This window comes from Spea bombifrons, chromosome 10 (genome assembly GCF_027358695.1).
Source record: "Spea bombifrons isolate aSpeBom1 chromosome 10, aSpeBom1.2.pri, whole genome shotgun sequence".
In the NCBI taxonomy this organism is placed as follows: Eukaryota; Metazoa; Chordata; class Amphibia; order Anura; family Pelobatidae; genus Spea; species Spea bombifrons.
This window is the reverse complement of record NC_071096.1, coordinates 10,194,557-10,219,568: the sequence shown is the minus strand read 5'-3', so window position 1 is coordinate 10,219,568 and position 25,012 is coordinate 10,194,557. Positions and strand designations below refer to the sequence as shown.

At 38.1% G+C, this 25,012-nt stretch overlaps 3 protein-coding genes across 4 annotated transcripts in view; 2 read left to right on the top strand and 1 right to left on the bottom strand.

Moving 5' to 3' along the window:
- Positions 1–25,012, bottom strand: part of SLC5A12 (solute carrier family 5 member 12) — a 152,735-nt gene that overhangs the window by 62,676 nt on the left and 65,047 nt on the right. The gene's annotated exons all lie outside the window — the stretch shown is intronic.
- FIBIN (fin bud initiation factor homolog) lies at positions 752–4,167 on the top strand. Its single transcript, XM_053449175.1, has one exon. It carries the CDS (start codon positions 752–754, stop codon positions 1,367–1,369), a length of 618 nt encoding a protein of 205 aa, XP_053305150.1. The 3' UTR covers positions 1,370–4,167.
- Positions 11,605–25,012, top strand: part of BBOX1 (gamma-butyrobetaine hydroxylase 1) — a 29,190-nt gene continuing 15,782 nt past the window's right edge. Inside the window, exons 1-3 of one of the 2 annotated variants that reach the window (XM_053449172.1) lie at positions 11,605–11,741; positions 15,965–16,404; positions 17,599–17,713. In XM_053449172.1, the coding sequence (XP_053305147.1) occupies positions 16,015–16,404; positions 17,599–17,713 (505 nt within the window). In that variant the 5' untranslated portion in view covers positions 11,605–11,741; positions 15,965–16,014. Of the gene's footprint in view, positions 11,742–15,208; positions 15,327–15,964; positions 16,405–17,598; positions 17,714–25,012 lie in introns of those variants that run through there. The other variant, XM_053449171.1, reaches the window with a different exon arrangement.

Below are 25,012 nucleotides of genomic sequence, written 5' to 3'. Positions count from 1 at the left end.
AAAATGCTTTGAAATTCCATCTCTGAATCAGTGTTCGTGTGTGTGTGCGTGTGTGTGTGTGTATTTATAGCCCCTGCACGTGCTTCATGCTAACTCTTTCATTGCAAACATGATCTAGATTTGAACTGGTCTATTGCATGCCTCGCAGTGGCCAATAGCCATAGATAATTATACCGTGCTTTATTGGTCTGATAGCCGTAGAAGTCTCGGCAGTAGAGGGAAAAATCTTATGTAGCTTTAATAACTGAGACCTACTGAAAGGATTCTCTTCCAAATCTGCTCCCCTGCTCCTTTAGTGACGAAACCAAGCTGTAATTTGAGAACAGATACCTCTTCTCATGCATATCATTAGCCAAAAGAGAAAAAGCTCTGTATTAGCAGTCCAGATGTGGGAATAGTGTAGTAGCATGCTCAGCTACTCAGAGAGCAAGCATTTTCACCGCAGACCGGTTGCTTTCAGTCTGCTACTCTAAAATGAAGGCTTAAGAGGCTGATATATTTACATATGAACACTTCTCTGCCTTGTCAGCGTGCCTGTTGCACATTTGAGGAAGATAATATTTTGTTGACGGACAAAGGAACATCTAATCCTGCCAACGTTTGTTCTTCACAGACACAAAAGTATCTGGATATATCACAAAGCAAATTTTCAACCAACCATGCAAATATCATCGGTTTATGGAATATAAAGTTTGAATCCTGAAGCCAAGAAGACTTTCGGGGCTGGTTTGTGATTTAGGAATCAACCACGATGAAAGGACTCCAGCTACTTTTTATTGGGATTCTTTGCAACCTGTGCTATGGCTATTATGATGGACCACTCTTTCCCGAAATGTCCAATGGGACTCTCCACCACTACTTTGTACCTGACGGGGACTACGAAGAGAATGATGATCCAGAAAAATGCCAGCTGTTATTCAGGGTGACGGATCAGAATCCATGCAACAATGGAGATGGTCAGGCTTTCTCCCTAAAGGAGGAATTTGTCATTATCAAACGGCAGATTGAAGATGCCCAAAGGGTTCTTGATAGTCTCGGAAAAAGCATTTCCTATGACCTTGATGGTGAAGAGAGCTATGGAAATTATCTGGGAAGGGAATCTTCTCAGATCAGCGAAGCCTTCTCCAATTCAGACAAGTCTTTGACAGAACTGGAAATAAAGTTTCAGCAGAGCCAGGACAGTGAGAAAAGTGAAGCACGAGAGTTAAATGATGACTTCGTAACTATGATGGTCCACACCAGGGCTGTGCTCAGGGAAACATTAGACATGTCTTCGGGACTGAGGGATAAGCATGAACTGCTTTCTTTAACCATTAGAAGCCACGGTGCTAGGTTAAGTAGACTGAAAAACCAGTATCTGAAGGTTTGAAACCTTCCATTACTCATCTGTAAAATGTGCACCATAACTTCCTATTTTAACAATACTGTATAAAGGTATAAACAATTTGGGCTGCTACTTCTTCAAGGTGGAAATTATTTTTAAAAAGATATGCATTTAAAGTGACAATGTATCATTAGGATGCCAATGGTAACAAAATGTCTCTGGCAGGGAAGAGGTTAAGAAACTAATTGGTTTCAATCTACAAATGGGAAGTAACGTTCATTGGACATCGATAAATGCAATATTTTTAATATTTAAATAACTGCACTCTTGTCAACATTTTGGTTGATTCTTAAGATTTGTTAACCCATTAATTGCTGTCAGACTGTCTTTAGTGCAGATTTTACCACCATTTAATGAGGTAACACTACTTATTAAAAAAAAAGTGTGATTTTTTTTTTATAAATACCTTTATTGCATTTTAGCAGCAAGTCTATTAGAGATAGAACTCATAGCAGGGTATATTATTTATTTAATGATTATTTGCTGCATCAATATAAAATTGTGAAGATGTATATAATATACATACTCTTGAAAATGTGTTGCTTTTAGCTTTCTTTGTTTATAGCATCCATGCATTTTGTATGTATGTACTGTATGGAATATAAGGTGCTTACATGTCTATGCTTATACACAGTTTGAGTATCAATATGTCTTTAAATTAATATTAAATACAAAATATGAACTCTTACAGTATACTTAATATTCTGCAATCCATATTTTTAAAAACATTAAATGAAAGGGCAAAGTAAAAACAAATATACAGTATTAAAATAACAGTAAATTCTATTAAATGTGAACATGTGATCTTTATTATAAATGATCCATAATTTAACCCATTGATGTATCCAAGGAAGAATTATGTGCTATGAAGAATACTCTTTGTCCTTTCAAACATACTGGGGATAAGGCAGGAAGTGTAGAGTTAACCCTGGATAACTGTGCCTGACCTATGAATGACAGATGGATGTTGAACGTTAATGACTATTATAACCTACTTTTTATCCCTGGCTGATAATAAATTAAGCAAAATAAAATGTCCATAATGACATTAGTATATTTTATTTTCTTGTTGTGCTTGGTGTAACAGAGGACTTTTCTCACTTCTGGTCCACCATAAGCACACACCATTAAATAAGTTAAGACTTTGTGGGATACAGATAGGAACACCAAGGGTCCAGAAAAGATAAAATTGGAGTTAACCCTTTAGAACCTAGAATAGCAAGCAACGCTGTATATTAATACCGTGGTAGAAAAGCTTCATTGAGCTTTAGAAAGTGAATTTATAGTCGAGACACAGTGTATATGGAGGAAGGAGCTTAAAGGGTGATCCAGGATCTGAGGTTTTACAGCTGGAATAAACCCCGTGATAGACAGAGGGTTAAATAGCAAAACGCATAGTGCTCCGTTTGTTAGGCAGTTTAAATGTTAAACTATTCCTATATAGCCTAACATCTTTTTTTTATTATTATTATTTTTTTTAATGCATTCTTATTCTTACATTTATTTCTTACAATCGCAAAGCGTTTTCCAAGTAGGTCACTGAATTGCTATTACGTAACAGGTCCTACTCCAAGAAACAAGTTCATATATTCCTGTTTTATTGCCTATTAAAGAGAGTAAGTGATCATAAACTTTATACAGCCGCACATGAGTCATACACCACCAAGCAGCATCTCTTTGTAGCAGCTGTTGGAGGGATGGGAAGCCTTAGCCCTTAGTGCTATATGTGATGTGTAATTTAAAGCTGTGGAGACCACCTACTAGGTCTATCCGGTAGCCAAACTCCCGATAAAGACAAAGTATTCCTAGTGATAAGGAGGAATATACACAGTATGTCTCCGTGTGTATGTGGGGTTGCAACTCCAATAATAAGTCACAGAGAAGTTATAACAAATAATAATAAATTGCATTATACGTGATTATTACAAAAAAAACCCAGGTCAGCTTGACCTGACTCATAGCCAGCGGATCTTGGCAAGAGCCCTTGGCATCAAATACCTTAGTTGGTTTCAGCACAGGTGCATTGTGAGCTGCCTGAGAAGTTAAAATCCTTCCTTCATTAAAGAATAAGATTGAGCGGCCATTAAACACATTAGGAACCGAACTACTTTCAACAGGAGAGAGCTGAGAAACGATGTATTTAGCGATCCCCCGGACCTACCTTGCCAAGTCAGTTCCTCATCATATGAAGACATATCCTAGTATTCTACCTCAAAAGACTGTGCCGAGAAAATAGGCCGATTACAAGGGAGATTTCTGCATGCTATAGAATAATCTAAACATAAAACTGTTAGTGCTTAGAACAAAATAAGTTAAAACCGGAGAGTAAAAACATCAAGTTATTCTATGGACCTATTTGTTACTTTTCAGATAATATAATATATATATATTAATTGTGCTCCTATATTTTTCCCAAGGCTATAAACGTCAAATTGTACCTCTCTAGCTGTTATTATTATTTATTGTTTTATATAGTGCCATCATATTCCGTAGCGCTGTACAATGGCTTATCAGACTAGTACTATAATTCTCCAATCCAACTGCAGATCACTAAATATTGTTCATACTTTTGCTGGCTCCCATGATACGGTATGTTAATGTGTCTGTTCTTAATGACAAAGGCAAAAGTCTATAAACAAGTTTACCGTAATGCTTTTTCAATAAAAATGAATCAAAAGATTTGTGCGTGAAACCATGGAACATAAGATATTGGGGGATATTAAATCTTGTAACATGACCTTTGCAACAATAAGTCTTATACAATAAAAAATCATTGATGGTGATATGACTGTATCTGGTAATTCATTAAGTATTATTATGATTGTATATCATTCTTATAAAAGGTTCATACAAGGTTAAAAAAATAACCCTCCCTGTCATGGAAAATACAATTCTTGGTAACATTTCCCAAAACCAGACCAATTTGCACACGTTAGTTAATCAACGGCTCCACAAATTCTATTTTCATTAATGTCCGTTATCTTATTCTTCCAAAAGTGAAGTCTACACAGCTATAATGTTTTGTTTAATATTGTTCAGGCTGGACCAAAAACTATTCAAATATTTTGTTTTATGTTTGATCCATTCATTTTTCGGACAACACATTTAGGGGTTTTTCCATTCGGAAAGAAATGTTTTGTCACTCACTCTCATTGACGCTCTCTCACACTCTCTGATACTCTCTCACATTCTTATTCTCTCTCTATCAAGTTTCTTATCAATGCCTCCCCCAAACTCTTCCGTGACCCCATCTCCTTTTCCACAAACGAAAATTCAGAGCTCTCTGCTTCATTTTCATTTGTTTTGTTGGTGTTCTTCCTTATTTTCAGACATTCGTACGAATTAATAACCGTAGCATTTGTATGAAACCAAATGCACAAGTCTAGTTAAGAATGTTGGAGACGTGCTAGATGTCTAGAATTTTTGTCACTATGGATGAAAAGGGAAATATTGTCAATATTAGTTTGGTATTAAAGTATTATGACTTCATTTATCAGATTCATTCTGATAGTTAAAGTCAAAACTGTATGCACCTATATATTATTAGCCAGCCCTGACACCACAACTTGTCTATAAAACATGCCTTCAGGATCTCCTCATCTGAACATCTAAGCACCTGTCGATGCCTCAGACATGTTGACATTTACCTGTAATCAGGGAATAGTTTTCTACCAGCTCACAAATCTGTGAAAACATTATACTAAACAATGGTTGACCACTTAGACATCTTATTGTTCCACAACAGGAAGTCACAGGGGCAGACCTAGAGTATTTGGCACCAGGGGCAGATCCTGTATGTGGCACCCCCTCTACTCCCTGGTAGCCCTCTGCCCCGCCTCCCTGTAACACCACTGGCCTTAAAACACCCTGCCAGTGCCACCTCTGCCACTGCAGCAGCCTATCTGTGCCAACTATGCCACTGAAGCAGCCTGCCTGTCTGACCTATGCCCCTAAACAATTTGCTTGTGCCGAGCATCCAGTAGAGTGCTTGCCCAATTGTATTCCATGGTGTAATAAGATAACGTACAGCAGGAGGAAAAATGCCAGCCATGGCATTTAATATCCCTTTAAAGCAATTGAGAAGCGGCAAGGTGGAGAAGCAAATTGCCCAAGATTCCCCTGGTTTCGCGGCAGGCCCCTCCGGACCTGCTGCCCTAGGCTTAGGCCTAGTCAGACAGACAGAGTATTTTGCTGGTTACACGGATATTTATGTTCTTCTAATTACTTGACTTTTAAACTATACATATTGAGAGTTATCAACCTGTAGCCAATCATATATCTAGAAATTCTTAGAAATGGGCCAATTTCCACAAAATCCTGACCTGTAGCAGGACCTTCAAGCATCATGCTTGAAGGTTCTCTTATTCACCAGAACACAACACAGAAAAAAATTACACTCATTGACCTTAGTGTTTAAATGTTCCTAAAAAGTTTATACTGTCTACATACCACGTAGAGTCTTGGGAAGATCACTCTTCCGAAGTTACTGCAACAAGAAAGTCTCTGTGCAAATTATGTGACATCTATATGTAAAGTAATCATTGGGTTCACGTTTAGCTGCTAAATTTAGTTGTCATTTTTCCTTTTCTTCATTTCCTTTGATGTATAAACAGTGATAGACAAGCAGTATTAAATCATTCATTCATTTAAAACACTAATCTAAGTGATATGAATCAGCGGTAATCATAGTTTTGGATCAAAGGGTGTTTAAGCTTACAGAAATACAACTAATTGTTCCCATTTTTTAGGCAAAACGTCCCAATTTGGGCTACTGTTTTCCCTGTCCCAAATTACCCGTTGATGTCCTATTTTTATTTAGATGCTTCAAAAAATACGTCAAAGTAGAATTGTACAGAATACATTGTACTATTGACTATAAAAGCCTTACCTAGTCAAAGAATCCACTACAAGGGGATCAGTGGACTCGTAGACAGCTGAGTATTGTCAGTTCACAAAGTGATTTAATGGTACATGAATGATATGACATGCTCAATATACAAACCAGACTAACCATAACCTGCAGCCCTCTGAGTCACAGACAAGTTCAGGCAGTAGAAGCTTTTCAAGAAAAGACCAGACATTACATCAAGTAATAATTTATTCTAGATAATAACATGGGTGTTTGCACATAGTCAACCCCTCTCTTTCCCCATCTGAAAAAAAAAGTCCACATTGGTAGATGAAAAGAGGGTATAAAGTTAAGAAATGAGAAGAGCCTAGATGTGGTTCCATGTAGATGAATGATCAATTGCCCTCTCTACCACGTCTTCCATTTTATACTTTCCCCTAAATACCCATAGCTGTTTCCATTAGCTATTGTTGGTGATTAGAAACATAGAAACATAGAAAGTGACGGCAGATAAGAGCCAGAAGGCCCATCCAGTCTGCCCAACCTCTGAGTACTCTCCTTTAGTACTTGCCCTTATCCTATATCTAGCTTGGCATTATGCCTATCCCATGCTTGCTTAAATGACTTTACTGTATTAACATCTACCACCTCTGCCGGGAGGCTATTCCATGCGTCCACTACCCTTTCCGTAAAGTAATATTTTCTGATGTTACCATTAAACCTTTGCCCCTCTAGTTTATGCTTGTGTCCTCTTGTTGCGGTTGTATTTCTTCTTTTAAATAAACTTTCTTCCTTTACTTTGTTGATTCCCTTTAAGTATTTAAATGTTTCTATCATATCCCCCCGTCACGTCTTTCTTCCAGGCTATATAGGTTAAGATCCTTTAACCTGTCCTGGTAAGGTTTATTTTGTAATCGATAAACCATTTTAGTAGCCCTTCTCTGCACTTTCTCCAACATTTCTATATCCTTCTGGAGATACGGTCTCCAGTACTGTACACAATACTCCAAGTGAGGTCTCACCAGTGATCTGTACAGCGGCATGAGCACTTCCCTCTTCCTACTGCTAATACCTCTCCCTATACAACCAAGCATTCTGCTAGCATTACCTGCTGCTCTACTGCATTGTCTACCTACCTTTAAATCCTCAGAAATAATTACCCCTAAATCCCTTTCCTCACACGTTGAGGTTAGGACAGTACCAAATAGTCTATACTCTGCCCTTGGGTTTTTATGCCCCAGGTGCATTACTTTGCATTTATCCACGTTAAATGCCAATTGCCACAGCTCTGACCATTTTTCCAGCTTACCTAGATCGTTTGCCATTTGGCTTCTTCCTCCAGGAACATCAACCCTGTTGCAAATTTTTGTGTCGTCGGCAAATAAACATACCTTTCCATCAACACCATCTGCAATATCACTAATGAAAATATTAAAGAGAATGGGTCCAAGTACAGATCCCTGAGGTATCCCACTGGTAACAAGACCTTGTTCTGAATATACGCCATTCACTACAACCCTCTGTTGTCTGTCACTCAGCCACTCCTTAATCCATTCAACAACATTGGGATCTAAACCCAGAGATTGCAGTTTATTTATAAGTCTTCTATGTGGGACAGTGTCAAAGGCCTTACTGAAATCCAGATACGCAATGTCTACTGCACCACCGCGATCAATTACTTTAGTCACCCAATCAAAAAAATCAATAAGATTTGTTTGGCAAGATCTTCCTGAGGAAAACCCATGTTGTTTTTGATCTTGAAAGCCATGTGACTTCAGATGTTCAACAATTCTTTCCTTTAACATTGTTTCCATTAATTTTCCCACTACAGATGTAAGACTAACTGGCCTGTAGTTGCCCGACTCCTCCCTACTGCCTTTTTTGTGTATAGGCACAACATTCGTACTTTCCAATCCCCAGGGACAACTCCCGTTACCAATGATTCGTTAAATATATCAGTTAACGGTTTTGCTAGTACACCCCCAAGCTCTTTTAATAACTTGGGGTGTATCCCATCAGGCCCCATCGACTTATTTGTCTTTACCTTAGACAACTGAAGTAAAACCTCCGCCTCGATAAACTCACATATTTCAAATGATTCAGTCTTTTTTCCCAACTGAGGTCCCATTCCATCATTCTCATCTGTAAAAACTGAACAGGAATATTCATTGAGGCAGTCAGCTAAACCTTTATCCTCTTCTACATATATGCCTTTTGTTTTTAGTCTAACTAATCCTTGTTTAACTTTCCTTTTCTCATTTATATATCTAAAAAATGTTTTATCTCCATTTTTTACTGATAGGGCAATTCGCTCTTCTGCCTGTGATTTGGCAGTTTTTATAACTTTCTTTGCCTCTTTCTGCCTAATTTTATAGATCTGTCTATCTTCAACAGCTTCATCCATTACAAGATTGTAAAAAGCATTGTGTTATGAAGAAGACCCCTTCCTTCTGTGTCTACCACCATAGGCTTGTATCATTGTGAATACAATTAAAGATTAACCTCCCAAGAGCAGAGGGAATTAAGGTTGGGTCTCATACATGAAAGATTTGACATAAAAAGATCCACTTGGTGTCTTCAGAGGCATCTTGGGCTTGATGCAACTTGTTGGTATCTCAAGCTAAAACGAAGGATAGCTATACATCAAAATGCCACCCGAGACGTTGCTATAGTTTGTGTTGTTGCTTAACAATTTTGATGCTGCAAGGGTAAATATTGCACAAGTATTCCATTCTGGCTACCTCTGTATGAGTACTTAATGACAGTTCTTAAAGTTTTCAATAAATGTTTTATTATCTTATTTTTCATGCCTATTAATACATATTCAGGAGAAGGTAATGCTTTTTATGATGTGCAGACTGTGATGCTGATATCAATGGTCCTCTTTTTGTTTCGAATGTAGGAGAACTTAACATAGAACTAATTTAACAGACAAGCAAACTATATTATTATTATTATTATTATTATTATTATTATTATTATTATTATATTATAGCCTTATTCCTATTCAATGCATGTTTAAATGGTTACATCTTACTATGCTTATTTCATTGTAGAGTTTATTCACTAAACAGGGAGTCGTGGGTGTAAGAAAAATGCTATCACTTTATTAAATATGCTTTTTCGAAAAGGCCAACCACAATGGGGTCTGGTCACTAAAAAGTTGGCTGGTCAGTCGAGTTAAAGAGCTCCAACTCATATTTGCAACTTGCATATATCTTGCAGGCCAATGAATCTGCGAGTAACCAGACCCAGACAAGTATTTACTAGGTTGTGAATCTTTTTTGTGAGCACTAATGTGCTCCAAATTCATATTTTTTGCCAACTTACCAGTTATATGAATATAGGCAAATTATTTTTTCTAATGATAGATTTCCCTTTGGCCATCATAATGTAAACGTTATGGCAAGGCTGGACTGGAAATGACTATCTGGCGCTGGCGCTTTAAGGCCAGCAGCCACTGAATGTATGTGCGGCCATAGATATGCACAGCCACACGTTCGTTTGTATACTCATTCAATGTGTATTCCTGCACTTTCACTATGCCGGCTGAAAGTATGCGACCCCTCTGATCAATGGCTCTCCAGGCATCTCCATACCTCCCATCTTCTACCCTGGTGAATCAGGACACCAGGGGCAGAGATTGTGAGCCAGAGTGTCACTTAAACCGGCAGGGCTACGGGGCATGCACACAATTCTGTATTATTGTCACGTTCTGCCCAGGCTGCGGAGCTGCATATCTGTCTTGCTTTAGTTTCTCTGTTTTGCTTTAATCCATTCCTGGATTTCCTTATGCTCTGTTCTGATCTTCCATTCCTTGCTTCTGCTTCAGCTCTTTGCTTCAGCTCTGTTTCCTTTATAAGGTGCGCCCCACCCATGTGTTCTGTTTGTCTCAGTCTTCAGTCTAAAGGTATGTCTCAGTGCTATGTGTTTGGTTTACATGTTTGGTTTGTTGTGTATCTTTGTCAGCAGGGATTAGCGTTAGGACCCACCGTCATTGGAGTACTTTGGCGTAGTGGTGGGCTAAGCATACTATGGCCATAAGATGTGACGGAATCTCCAATTGTTATCAATCAGTCTTAGGCTAGTTTCTGTATTCATGTTTGTTTGTATCTTATGTACCTTTGCCCTTCTCCCTTGTATCATCTGAGGATTCTGGTTCCTCTGTCCTCTCCCCTTATCCTAGTCAATATGGCCTATCCTTCCTTAAAGGAGAAGCGTCCGAGGATTCCGGCTCCTCACTTCTTCCCCTGTGTTTCCTTGCCTTCTTCCCTGTCCTTTGTTGTGCCCTGTGTCATGTATATCTTGTCTAGTAATGTTCCTTGTCTGGTTCACTGTAGTGCCCTGTAACATGTATGTCTTGTCTGGTTATGTTTCGTGCCTGGTCTCCCTGTCCCTTGCTTGTTATGTTTCTGCTATACCCTTTGCTTAGCTTCCATACTCCCAGCCTGCAGAATCCTGCACGTTATTCAAGTGATATGCTTCATGCCTGCTCCAGGGTGCCTGCAGGATATATCTTCACTTCATTCTGGACTTCATCCGCTGCCATATCAGGGCGCTGGTGTTTGGCTGCACAACCCTAGGTGCTCAACTCCTGGGTGAGTGTGGTCACCCTGCAACCAGGCCCTGTTCAAACTCCACTACTGCACTGTGACTCCTGCATACAAACATCAGGCGTGCTGGGTCCTTTCGGTCATCTGTTTGGACCCAGTCCGTGACAATTAGCTGGTGCGTCAGACAAAATTGGAAAAGTGGGACAGAGGTCGAGCTTAGCAGGACAGAGTGGTAAAATCGTGACTGTTCTACTCAAAGCGGGACAGTTGGTAGGCACAGTACGCCAGATGGCCAGCCTGCTCATGCTTTATAAAGTGAGAACTCAACACAACTCACAGACCCAAGCAAAGCCATTATCACACAGTGTGACACTTAGATCCTTACTAATGAGCGGAACAATGCAAGCAGTTGTATCGGGTAACTGTGAGATATAACCTAGAACTGTATTTTTTAATAGCTCTTCATCCCAATGATTTTAATGCTGATCCTCAATGAAACTGGAAAAATGAGTACAGATTTAGATATGGGATGTTGCCTTGGCTCTGGTAGCGATACCGAGGGGGGCAGGGAGAAAATGGGAAAAAGAATGTCAATAAATACCACGTCGGATAAATATTTACCCTCCCCTACTGCTAAAAGAATGACATCAATAGCGATGGGAACTCACGCCTTAGGTCACTGGGTAAAAGGTGTTTCTGTAATACAAGCATGAATAAAGTATACTCGAGCCAACAAAATCCTGCACTTTGATAATCCTGAGACTTCACATGTGATAAGATCAATTATATTAAACACACAGCCTTTTCAGGCACAGATAATAGCAGCTGGGACCTTTCACATACTTTCCTTTCGTGTTGTGACTTGTACCGTACAGCACTGTTCACCAGGAAAGCTGCTGCCTCCCTGGAGTATGCTCACGGCTCTGTATATCTTCTGAGCGAAATATCTTCTGAGGTAACCAAACAACCTTCTCTCTGTCGGTTATTGTCGTCAGTAGATCTTTCTCTTTTTCAGGATCTGTGATGTTTTTTTTTTTAAATGAAGGCATGGGTTAACTCTAGAATGCCAGGGGCTGAACCGCAAACTGCTGTGTTGGGCGTTGAATACGGAAGGGATTAGAGAACTAGTAATGATTTTAATTTACACCTGCGTTGATCATGTGCCGTTATGGTGGCCACATGAGGTCACTGGCCCACCAGCCCAGGCAATCGCATTCTGGGATCATATAGAGTCCTAAAATAAAATGATGTCATATGCTGCTTTGATATGTAGGTGTATTATTATTTATTGATTTATATAGTGACATCATATTCCACAGTGCTGTACAATAGGAAAACAGGACATAAGTAGCGTAACAACTAGGAGTTACAGAAAGTAACAAGGCTTTCACAATCTAGAAGATCATTTGTAGAACAGGGTTCAGAACCACATAGGCGGCCACCTGACTATAGAGGTGGCTACAGCAAACTGAGGAAGAGAAGGTCTCCGAGCATCTTTTAGAGTGGATTCTCATTAAAACTAATGCAGAAGAGTAAAACCCTTCCTCGTAATAATTTATCTTTCATTTATGTTTTGTGTACAAGTTTGTTCTGGAACAAATGGACATGACCAGTGCTACAATTACAGAGAATACATAGACTGGCCAGCGGGCACGGTAGCCAAGTAAATGTACCAGCCTTTAGTATTCCATATTTTGCTTTCTTAACATTTCCTTTTTAGATAACATTCATTATGTAAGTCAGCAATATATATGACCCAAATCCCTTTGTCCCTCTGTTCTCCTCTGAAGTTCTTATTTTCTAGGAGCTCAGAAGGTTTGCTGGGTATGAGGGTATCTCAGAGTTCTACAGCCTTAAGAATAATGTGTATAGAATTAGTAGGAAGTGGGTTTATAAATTCTTAAAATGTATGGTAAAGTTCGGCCCTAATGATGCCTTTAAACAGGTCAACTGAAAAGCTTTTTTCTTGGATAGTAGGTCACTAAAGAGATACTAAGATAGCAGATCTTGAAAGGGTTGGGCTTCAACACTCAAAAAATGGCTTTGTGGCATTTAGTGGCGTAAAATATCACGTATACACCGTGCAGCATACAGGTGAATATTACAAATGTCGCTGGGCTGTACACACATAAAAAACGCCCATAGACTGACTTTAGGCGTATGTTCTATGTTTCTACAGAATTTGACATCAGATAAGAAGCATTCGACCCGTCTAGACTGCTCATGCCTTCTGTAAATACTGAGACCTAATTTAGTTATCTGTCTTTTCTTATATTTAGGACAGCCTTATGCCTTTGCCATATTTAAATTCCCTGACTGTATTACATAGTAACATAGTATTCTAGGTTGGAAAAAGGCCTAAGTCCATCAAGTTCCACCATTCTAACTATCCTTTCCTTCTTTTGACCCAGAAGAAGGCAAAAAAACCAACAAAACAAAGCTGTTTTTCAAATCTTTGCTACTTAGTGGAAAAAAATTCCTTCTTGACTCCAAAAAGCAATCAGATTTCTCCTTGGATCAAGAAGCTCTAAAACATTAATGTTATATTATGCCACTTCTTCTGGAATTCTGTTCCACTTACCACCCTCTCAGCTCAAGAATATTTAATTCAAGATACCAGTGGATGGTAGGTCGTCCTTACGAATGGTTGGCTTTTATACATTTCGAGCCATCAAACTGAGGAATTGGATTATATAGCCAGTTATTAAGCCAGCAATATTTTTTATGTTATATTAAAATCAATTCTTAAATTACTTTAGAATTCAGCAGACAACATGGGATCATGGCACAACCTAGAATTTCAAAATGAGAATAAAATGCTAATTAAATTGGCACGAGTATTAACTCCGTCGAGCAATTTACAAAAACACCACCTTGTTGAACTCCTATTTTGAAAAGAGCGATTGTAGCTACAATAATGGGATACTGTTAGTTCCCCAGCTTCCAAATGTGACATTAACATAGGGTTTTAGTGTATCACTTTCCCCCGTAGCTAAGCAATTTGAACTTTGACCTGCGAGAGAATTTTCCACAACAAAATTATATAAAATGCAAGAAGTGTTGAAAAGTCAAATAAATAGAAGCATTCAACTCGGTTACTGGACACTTGTTTGGGTCAAATGTATCAATGTACTCTGCGATCTAATAGAAGGACACCTATGCGGCATTAATGAACCAACTTACATTATGCTCATACCCTTGTTCATTGTGCTGAAAAATATTTCTGAATATGCGTCTGTCTACCTGGCTACCAAAAAAAACACAGTGGATGTCATACAAAGCAGGATAAGTGGTTAAAATCACATTTGTTACTATCAATATAGGACTGGAGACATGATTAAATATGGATTATAGGCATATTAAAACAGAACCAGGCATGGACTGGCCATCTGGCACACAAGGCAACTGCCGGCAGGCCGCTGGCCAGCAAAATCCCACACTCACCCAATCCTATGTGAGCAGCAGATGGCTACTGCAGTGTGTGGCAACCAGCTGGATAAGCCCGACCGCAGGCTACGTGAGTATAAAGACATATCATTCCAGCCAGTGCCCACAGTTACATCATTTGGTGGCCTCTGGCCTTAAAGTGCCAGGACCGCATAATTATTTCCAGTCCGTCTCCAAACACTATGGACACTCTAACAGTTGACAGAAATTAACTCCAGCCATGGCACCAGATATTAAGTGACGTTTTAATTATTTAACATTTAGGTTCATCAGGTAACATTACATTTATTTATATAGCGCCGGCAGATTCCGCAGCGCTATTACAATAGGGGACAGGAAAAAATGTTTAAAATGAAAATTGGATTACCATACGTTAAAAAATACTGGCGGCCCTGCTTTTGTGATCTTGCAATCTATTTTCTCCTTTAATATATATACAATTTCTTATGTGTAAAAAAAAAGTAATTTTAATTCAGCCTTGTAACAATTGGTTTTTATTTGTTGGATTATTTAGTATAATTTTAAATAATCTTCCACAGATGACACAAATGTGGTTATATCACCATAGCAACCGTTTTTACTGTCTAGACCATTGCAGTGGTTGCTATAGTGACAGAACGTGTCCCTGGTAACATATTATATAACTGCTACACACACACACACTAACCTATTAACAAATAAACCTGAAATTCATCCTGCGATTTCACTATTGTACTAAAAATGTAAATAATGCCAGATCTCATTGCTTTGTAACTCACGGCAATCCATCGAACGCCAGTAAGTACAATAAACATATGTTTTAAAAAATGTTACACGTTTCATTTTACTAAAAAGAAACATTCAAGAAAATAAACACATGTAACATGTAACAATCCGAGGCCACATGGTTCCTCCAGGCTTTCAGTAAATACTGTAGCAGGAGGCTGGGGGCAGATTAGTGAGTTGCACAGTCTCCTGCTGTGTCTAAATAGCCTGGTGTCACATTTCACCGAGCACAGGGAAGGATCTGTGTGCCGGGGACTCAATGACAGGCTTAAAACAAGCCGTCTGCTGCCAGGAACTGCATGTCTGCAAGGAAGTAACAAGGAGGAAGGTAAAGCAGCACATTGTCTCAGGGCCTCCATGCAACGTTCAGGCCTCACGGTTAAATCAAAAGCATTAAATACTGTAAATGCTGATCGAGACCCAGGGGACCGTACGGTGGCACAGATACAGTTACTGTTGCTATGGGTTTTGACGATCCCTGTAATGCATGTAGTAGGAATACAACCCTCATAGACAGCATGGAAGGAGAGATATACTGTACGTGTAATCGGTCTCTCATTGTCACGTTGTCATTCTTTGGACAATTTTATTGTGCATGGTAAAAGGAAGTGCTCGTATCGTGTGTAAGTAGGCACCGAGCATCAATATTGTATGTAAATACGATCTATTGTAAAGGACATCTATATAGGTGCCCAAAAGGGTGTCCATAAAATTTCTTATGGATATATATAGCTCAGCACAAGTCCAAAAGGGAGATCTGAGTGGGAGAATTAAATATATATATATTAAAGAGCATAAGGGTAAAGGTATACATAGCTAGAAATCTGGTGTGAGAAAATAGAATAAATCATCCAAGAAACCCCTTTATATATATAATGTAAAATATATAATATATATACTGTATATATACCCACAAATAATGCATATCTATATATTAATTTGATTATCTGTTTTGATTTGTTTCAGGATCCTTGGAGTAACTTCTAGGAATTGTATAACACGCATAGAAACTCATTATGTGGGCCACTGTTGCTAAACATTTATTGAAGGCCAAAGTCCTCAGTTGTGCGGCACACACATCACCGAAGGTTCAAAGGAACAAACTTGCACGTTCAGGAGCCTTACTTCATTTCACCCGCTGGCAACACAGAGCCAGAGTCATTCTTGATGATCAGACACTTCACGGCGGTACAATGATCCGGAACGTGGAACCTTTGCACGCTGATCGCTTTGTGTGTGTGCATTGGATGGATGGAGGCCACAGTGTTTACCCCTATGTGTGGCTTAGAGATAACTGCCAATGTCCAGAGTGTTTCCTTAATTCCGCCAAAGCCAGAAAACTTCCCATTGAGAACCTCGATGTCAACACCGGTGTAAAAGATGTGACCCTAATGGACGACAAGAAGGTATATTCAAATCGATCTCTCATTTTGTTCCTGAAGGTATTAGGTTGGCCCATTCCAAACCAGAGATCAATTAAATATTATATTTTTATTTTTGTGCATGATTTCTTCCAAGAATTAAGATTCCATTTTTGCGCAGGGACCTTATTGCCCTTTTCCATACATCTCCTTGCACTGCGAGTCTACAGCAATTAGCAAGATCTTTGCTTGAAAATAAATGAATTTGTATAATTACAACAAATTTACCAGCAAGAATTTACTTTAAGCAGTATTTTCATTAATATAGAGTCTGAAAATGGATGTAAAGGGATTCCCAGACCATTAGTGCTTTGATGTGATAACAACTATTTGTGTTTTCTTTTAAATGCATATATGGTTATTTAGGTATACATAATTAAACAAAAATTACTTTAATGTAACAATTGTAGAAGTGCAATTAAGAAAATGATCTTTTAAATTAAATACACAAGGCGACGTCAGGTACTGGAAAAACCCAATTTATTATCCCATTTGATGGATTAAGATGAAGGACGCTGACTGTGATAGTTGTTGGCAAACTCAGTCACTTTTTAGAAACCATACATTTTAATTTTCACATTTAAACGTCCCATGAGAAACTCTATTGCAATTTCCATGACATCATCAAAGTCAGTGGTATAACAATTGCATACATTTGAAACAAATATCAAATCGCGATTCTGTTGTGCTTACCTCTTAGACTTTATGTAACTTTTTATATATGTGTATAAAAAAATTATGTACCATGGGAAACAAAGTTATGAAGCTTCAAAATGAAATACCAATCAGGAATGGGAGGTTGTGTAATAAAATAGTAATGGATATATAAAAAAAAAAATAGTAGTGGTGATGTAAAAAATATGAACGGGCATACCTAGGGTACAAAGCAATAGTTCCATGGCTGCTTTATGTATTTGGCTACTATATGCACAATTCATTATGCCAACCATTTACCGATCTGTCTGTAATTAAGATAAAGCTAAGAAATATTTAAAGGAAAGAAAAAGTAAGGAGTGAATAGGTATAATAAAAAAAAAACAAGTATGAAGGGACAAAAAAAAGGACTATCCACTACAAAGAGAGCTATGGTGTCTTATGACTTTAGAATTTCTTTCCCTGTTTTACTTATACATGTTTTTTGTAACTTATGTAACCCAAATATGTCCTCTCCAATGACAGATTTGCGTAACTTGGCCTGACGAACACCAGAGTGAGTTTGATGCCCAATGGCTGAAGGAGAGATGTTTTTCCGAGCAGTCCAGAGAAGAGATGCAAGAGGAACTGTTTGCGCAAGGTATGAGAATAATCATTTCAATTTTCTTATTTTTCTCATATTTGTTCCAGTTTCCCTTACAGTCATCCCTCAAAAAATGAGTATAATTCACACTGATGTGTTTCACGAAGAACCTTAGTGTCAAGTGATTTTTGGAAGCTGCCTGGGGCCTCTTGAATGGGGGGTTGTCACCCCAGGATATGTCTCCAATGTGTAGACGTAGGTCTGACCCCTGCCAGGCACAGCGCACACCTTAGAAATGTGTGGGAGACATGCGCAAGAGCCTATGTATATATTGCTATTTAAATGTGAAAAAAAACATGGAGTGTGTAAGGCGTGTGGGATGGCTTCTTGTTTCCGGTGGAAGTCCTCGTTACTCATTATTGGCTAAGCAATATATCTACCCTCAAGAATGATGCCGTATTAGTCATATTTACTTCTAGCCTCTAAAGTGCAGTCCTCTCCTTTACACGTAGGCCACTTGGGTTAGATTCCTGCAGAATCAACCCCATGAGGTCACGGTAAGAATTGAAAGGGACCTCTCAGCTATCAGTACATCGAATGCATGCCATTATGTTTTATGGTGTATGACTGTTTTTGTTTTTGGTCAATACGTATGTGATTCTTGATTCTGCTGCTCTAATGATTTTTTTATGGAATTAAATGTATGGGTAAATCTGGCTGTAGTCTAGGTAGGAACGTCAACAAATTGGTATCTGTAAAATCCAACAGGGTGCTGAGAATGAAGGCACCTCCAAAATGACCCCATTTACAATTGAAATAAATAAACAGAAAACTCCGTACTTGCTTGTCTCAGTATTTAATCAAATAAATCTGTGCTTACAGGAATGAGTTGACATAGGAAGAATCAGGCTTAACGTGTTTCGCGTGTCAGTTTTATGCCATAACAAGAACGTGCAATGCTCTTAGTGAGCTTGTATGAAGTCATAATTTGGTATCTTTCTCATGATGAATATATATTGATACACCTCACAGCCTAGGGAAACAACAAGGGCAAGTATTGCAAAGCTATGATTGATTTGGGCAATGGGGATCACACATCATTGTGGCTCAGAGGTACCGGTATTTAAGGTCAGGACAGGACAACACAGTATCTCCTGCTTATTGTTGGAATACAGTTTTCCACTTTTTCGGACAGCTAGTAAAATAAAAATTGCTGTTGACCTGAAGGAACCGGCTTCAAGGCAATATCACCCTTTCCAAGATAAAGCCATGCCCTCCAACTGTAGGGTTCCTCTGTACTTTTCTCAAATAAAAGTAATAGCAATTCTTTCATAGAAAGCATGCACCGTTATAGTGCTTGTGAGAGCCGTGTGTCTTCTAGGTACATCCCAAAACATTACATATTTTGCCGAAAAACGCAAGATACTGTTCCGAACTGAATGGTTAATGAAAGCAAATAAAGAAACACAAACTCACACTGCCTGTTCCAGAGAATGCCCGTTATCATTAGTTTTACAGCATCTACTGTCTTGTAAAATGTACTCTTTTGCTCTGGGGACTTCATAAACACATTCCCTTCAATAAACACTAGGCGAAAGCAATGGAAAGGCATGAATGGAACTAGTCAAATGAAAATGTTATAGGAACAGTTAAGGTTAGATGGTAACTACAAGACCCCAAACTACCCAGGAACTGCAAATTTCCAATAATCATGTAACAATAACTATTATGGTTATAATTCTGCATTCAGTGTTAAAGGGAAAGTTCCAACTATAGGTTTTCATACTATGGGAAATTGTTTAAGGATTTCGAATACTATGTACATCAGATCCTATTGTACTTAGCTATAACATGTATATGACTGTTTTCCTATTGTGTGTCTGACTTGTATTACTCTCTTGCATAATGTTTGGCTCCTTGGGTCTCCTCTCCATTTGGCTTTTGCCTTTCAACACTCTTCAGTTTCTCTCATTCTCTTTAAAATAGAGGACATATGTTTGTAATGAGCGGTTCTGTTTTTTTTAGCATGGTGAACCTAGGCTGAAATCTTGGGTCTTTGTTAGGACAATCATGCAAGCTCTGCATGTGAAGTGCATCAGGGATTCACACGTGTTCATCATCATGCAACGGAACTTACTGCGCATAGGGCAGCAATGATCAAGTAGGAAACGTTACCCTACTCGACACTGGCCTGAAGCAAATGTATTGCAGAAGCTGCCAGTAGAACATCAGTAATACTAAGAGTCTAAGAATATGAGACTTTAACAATGTCTTCTCCCACAAGGGTTGAGGTTTATACGTTTTATAACAAATAACCGCTTTTTTGTCATCTCACAACTAACTATTTAGTAAATTCTACCCCTTCTATACGCTGACATATTTTAAATCCACAAATATCTAGCAGTGAGGCTGGCAATCGTGGAAATATTGCTTAATCTGATATCACTGATAATGTGAATGGAATGTGTGGACACCTACAAAAAAGACCTAATTTTCCCCAAAATCAAATAAGTCGGTTGGCTTGTCTCCTATGTTTCCCTTCTGAAAATTAATGATAGTGTCATAATTCAGAGTAATCTCTCCGTGGTATACATTCCATTTGTCTTATGTGTTCCAAGAACATATTTACATTTTCCATACTATAAAAATGAACTTTGTGGTTTTGGAAGATATAAATATTTAATACACTATCAATTTTATACTTTGGATCACAGCAAGAAGTAAAGATTTAATGCACAGAAAAAGTCAGTTGCTAAAATATATATATATTTTTAAAACAGATAAAGGAACCTAACTCTCCCACCATCATTGTATTCAATTTATAATCTTTAAAAAGAGCCTTATTTGAAAGGCACTTTTCTTTTTCAAGTCACTAAGTTAAACTTGTGCTTTCCAGTTAATACAAAATGTATTCATGTTTTTTAAACTTTGAGGGCTTGTGGTAGATTTGGGAGATACTTTGTATTCAGATCAGAAAGAAGGCTAAGTTAAAGCTGCTTTTAAGTGATCTAATCAACATAGCTGGGAACTTTCCAGGGTAGGCTAACCAAAGCACCCCTTCTTCTGGTGGAGTGGCTTTACATAAGGGTGGGCCAGGACTAGTCACACATAATGTTGAGGCTAGCCCCAGAGGGCCTTTAGTTGGAGGGAATAGGGCAGGGAGCAAAGGGATGTAAGCAGGAAAGAGGTGGAACTCGGATGGGGAGTAGGCTCATCTGCACTGAGAAGGAATAAGCTGAGACAGGAGAGTTCTAGAGACTCAGAGACTCCAGGTCAAACCCAGAGACCTACTACATGACCATGTTAAGGAACATGCACTCATGTTTTAAAAGTGATTCTTCATCTGTTCTCCAAGTATTTACATAAAGGAGATCCCATATTATGCAGAAGTCGGACAGCTTTTGGGTTTAGTTCCCCTTTGGCGGGGGTGAGAGGAAGCTAATTATTCCTTAGTAAACTTTCAAGTGGTCAGCGGTTTTAAGAAGCCAGTTTCTAGCAGGACCAAGGAGAACTCTTAAGGTCTTTATCCCATGAACAATGTTTTTCCAGGGCTGAGAGAGGCAGCATTCTGTTGAAAAAGCCTATACAATGTAATGTTATAATGTTATGACTTCATGCATACTTGTACATTTGTGTATTACACATAGGATACACAAATTAGTACATAAAAGGGGACCTTCAAATAGCATATTCTGCATCCCGAAGGCTACCTTAATTGTTGCTAATTAAATTAAATACAGTTCATTATAATGAATGGAAAACACAGGAAACCCCCATGTTTAAGCTGATCCCTCGTGCAAAGGGAACTACAATATTTATGTAAAGAGCGAATTACATGTATTGTACTTATGAACAATCCTAATAGTTTCCTTTCCCTCTGTAGTTCACATTATGATATTTTTTTCACCAGATGTTAAACAACCTATTTGAATTAAAAAAAAATCTGATGTGTTTTATGACTTCCATCAAAATGACATAGATCAATGAAATCTCCATGTTAGATGTACATTTTCTAATAATTATGTCAATTAATCAGTGTAGGCTAAAGAAAGACCTTGCAAATTGACTTTTGAAAGTGACCTCACTGCTGAAAGATGCTTTGTTCAACTCAATAAAGCAAAATGATGTGAGACTTATTTTATATTACCTGAAATCCCTTACACTTCAAGGAGATTATCACTTACTTTATGAACAACATTGATTGTCTAAAACTATACTTGCGAGGTCACCTGAACGCTGAGCAGGGTTAGATCCCCTGCTTTCGTGTAGTTGCTTAGGTCTACCGATTGTGGATTACAATTGGGTTTTTAACTTTTGTTGCTGTGTTATTGAATCCTTCTACTTTCCTCAGTATATTTTGCAACAGAATATATCCTCATAAAAATCAAATAACAGGAAGAATTTTGGATCTTCAGCCTGTGATGACAATAGGAAAGCAATGCTAGTGATTGAGTCACCATTATTGTTCTTCGCACCTGGAGACCCAGATATGACCTTCTAAAGCTTGCCTTTTGTCTTCAACCAAACTTAAAAAAAATGTGAAACCTTATCTTCGGGTTTTGAATGATATATATATCTTGAATCAGTGGAAAATACCACATCAATGATCAAAACAAGAATAAGAAAGCTCCATTACTTCAGTTACAATATCTATCACTCTCAGCCAACCGGTGACTTAGGAAGTAATTGTCTAACAGCTGGTGTCCTGGAAGTTGGCTAATGTGCTATTTATTTAACTACAGATGGTCAGGAGACATTATCAATTACTTTCAGTGCTTATGATACAAGCGGACATCGTTTTATGAGTTTAATGTGGCTTTTCAGTTGTTCTGTAAAAACTGCTGTTAATGTGTTGACCAGATTCTTAAGTGCATGTTATAGGCCTCTTTCTTATTAAAATGGAAAGAGCAGATATCTTCAAAGGTTCCGTTTATGGGCAAGAAGATCGGTTTCCATGTTATATATATATGTTCAAAACATGACCTTTAGTTGGCTGTCTATACAAATAACTATTATTACTAAAGAAAAAAAAATGTTATTGTAAGTGGTGGTATTGTCTCTGATGTTATCATCTTCTTGTTTTTGGAGATATCAAAATAAAACATGGGCCATGCTTATCAAGGCAAAACTGGATCCGTTCTGGGGACAAGTGATGTATTTAAAGCAATTGAACTGGAATTTTCTAGAGTTGAGGTTGAGGATAATTAGCTAGAAAGTAGTGGGAAACCTTGTACCAAGTTATATTTTATTTATTTTTTCAAAATCTCCCTTTAAAAAAAATGTATTATATAAATAAATAAAACCTTCTAAAACAAGGAGGCAACATATGATTTCTTGCAGTGTCTTCTACATTGTTCCAACACCGGACAAGAAATAAAATCAGCCCAAATCTGTAGATGTTACAGAGTATAAAGCAATGATTGACAAATAGATTGCATGCCCCACCTGTCTGCAACACAAACGCATACCTTAAGCATCTACATTATGAATGAGGAGCCTGCAGGCATTCTGCACGACTGTCAGAAGTCTACATTTCCACTAGAAAAGTTACACATAACATTTTATCATGTTCCGCTGTATTTTTTCTTTGTGCTAGTCTTGTCTTGTCGATCTCTCTTCATACTCTGACACTGGGAAGTGTCAAACATTAAGAAGTCTAGAAAATGAATTGGCTGCGTTAGATGCCTCATTCTAGAAGAAATTGAGTGGCATTGTCTGTGGTTCGTTAGAACTTGTAGTAATGTTGAGTAATGAGAGTTTACATTCATATGGTCACCTCAACAGTGGCATGATTGTCCGCCTTAACGTCCAAATCATTTTCCCCAAAGCCAACCTTTCACATTTCCATACACTATCAATAGAATGAATATACATATATGAATGAAGGACGTTACGTGGGAACTGTGGGAGGCAGCCTTCTTCCTTTTCTACAGAGTTACATTATTATTCTTGACCATTATTATTTTGCTCCTTTGGTTTGATGGAAGCTCTCACTGAAAAGATTGCCATGTTCCTTATTACTACTCACATCCTTCTTACATCATAACCGTCTGACATTACATAGCCGGCGGCATATCAAATAGGCAATCTACACAGTTGGCAAATATTTATTCCTATTTTCCTGATGCTGTTTTCTATATAAAGTACGTCTGATGTATAGTTTTCATATTTAAGTCATTTTGAAACACATTGATTGCAGATATTTTTTGCGTATACATTTTACAGCTGAGGAACTAACATTTAGAACAATCAAGGTTTTACGTAATAATTGCAGTTAGTAATTGTTACTGTGGCCTTTCAAGAAATGCATTTATAATTCACATGAAAGCAGTGCGTCATTGTTTTAGTTTATGGCAAGCACTGATTGTTACTCCAGGTCTGAACTCCCCTGGTGACCCAGAGATAATTTATTAGCGATGACATCACCCATCAGAACTTCAGAGTAAAACTAGGTGGTGGCAGGCGTTATTGAGAGAGAACGGGATTCTGAAACCCAAAAATGTAACACGCAAACTTTTCATTATAGAACACAGCTACAACATACACCATTGAGTATAAAAACATATGCAACATCCTATTTAGTTCTGAAGATAATAAATGACCCCACTAGGAACACATGTTCTCTATTTATCTGTGTCAGTACTGAGAATGCAACGCAAATGATCTTCTATGCCACAATGCCTCTAATCGTTACAAGAGATAAGCATTTAGGTTCCCTTGCAATTAACGTTCCTTCATGAGAAAATCTTTAGATTGTAAGAAACCCATAAAAAGTTTATTTTATGATTTTCATATGTCCAAAAAATATTTACATATGTTTACCAAGAAGTTATCAATTTAATTTAAGAGGGAGCTCTCAAAAGTTGCAACTACAAACAGGATCATGAGGTTCTGCTTGCAAATCATACAAAATAATTGAGGTCTAACTTTACAATGCAAATATCGTCTGGTTTTGTTTGCCAAGTGGGTCTAGCTGTCCGGAACTTATTATGCTATGAGTTTATTTACGAGATGTGTAAAGATTTTAGTCATCTGCAGATGATGCCATAGAGCAGGGCAGAGATTTTGAAAATTGATCTACAGAAAAACATATGATGGTTCCGTTCAACAGATCTGGAGATTCTATAAAGGGTGGAAATCTGACATTGCTGCACAACTTAGAGATAACTCAAATGTAAGATTACTCAGAGCAATTGTTACATAGCTTCTGAGCTCAGCCAAGTGGGTGATATAAAACAACAAGCCTACACACCCTACCATGCCTTGACAGGCCATCTGGCACACCAGGCAAATGCCCAATGGGTTGATGGCCAACAATGGCACATACGGTACTCAATTGATCTCCCGCTCCAGCAA

What these genes read in the sequence shown, in the direction of transcription:
- FIBIN (XM_053449175.1), top strand. Translation starts at nt 752, where the DNA reads ATGAAAGGACTCCAGCTACTTTTTATTGGGATTCTTTGCAACCTGTGC.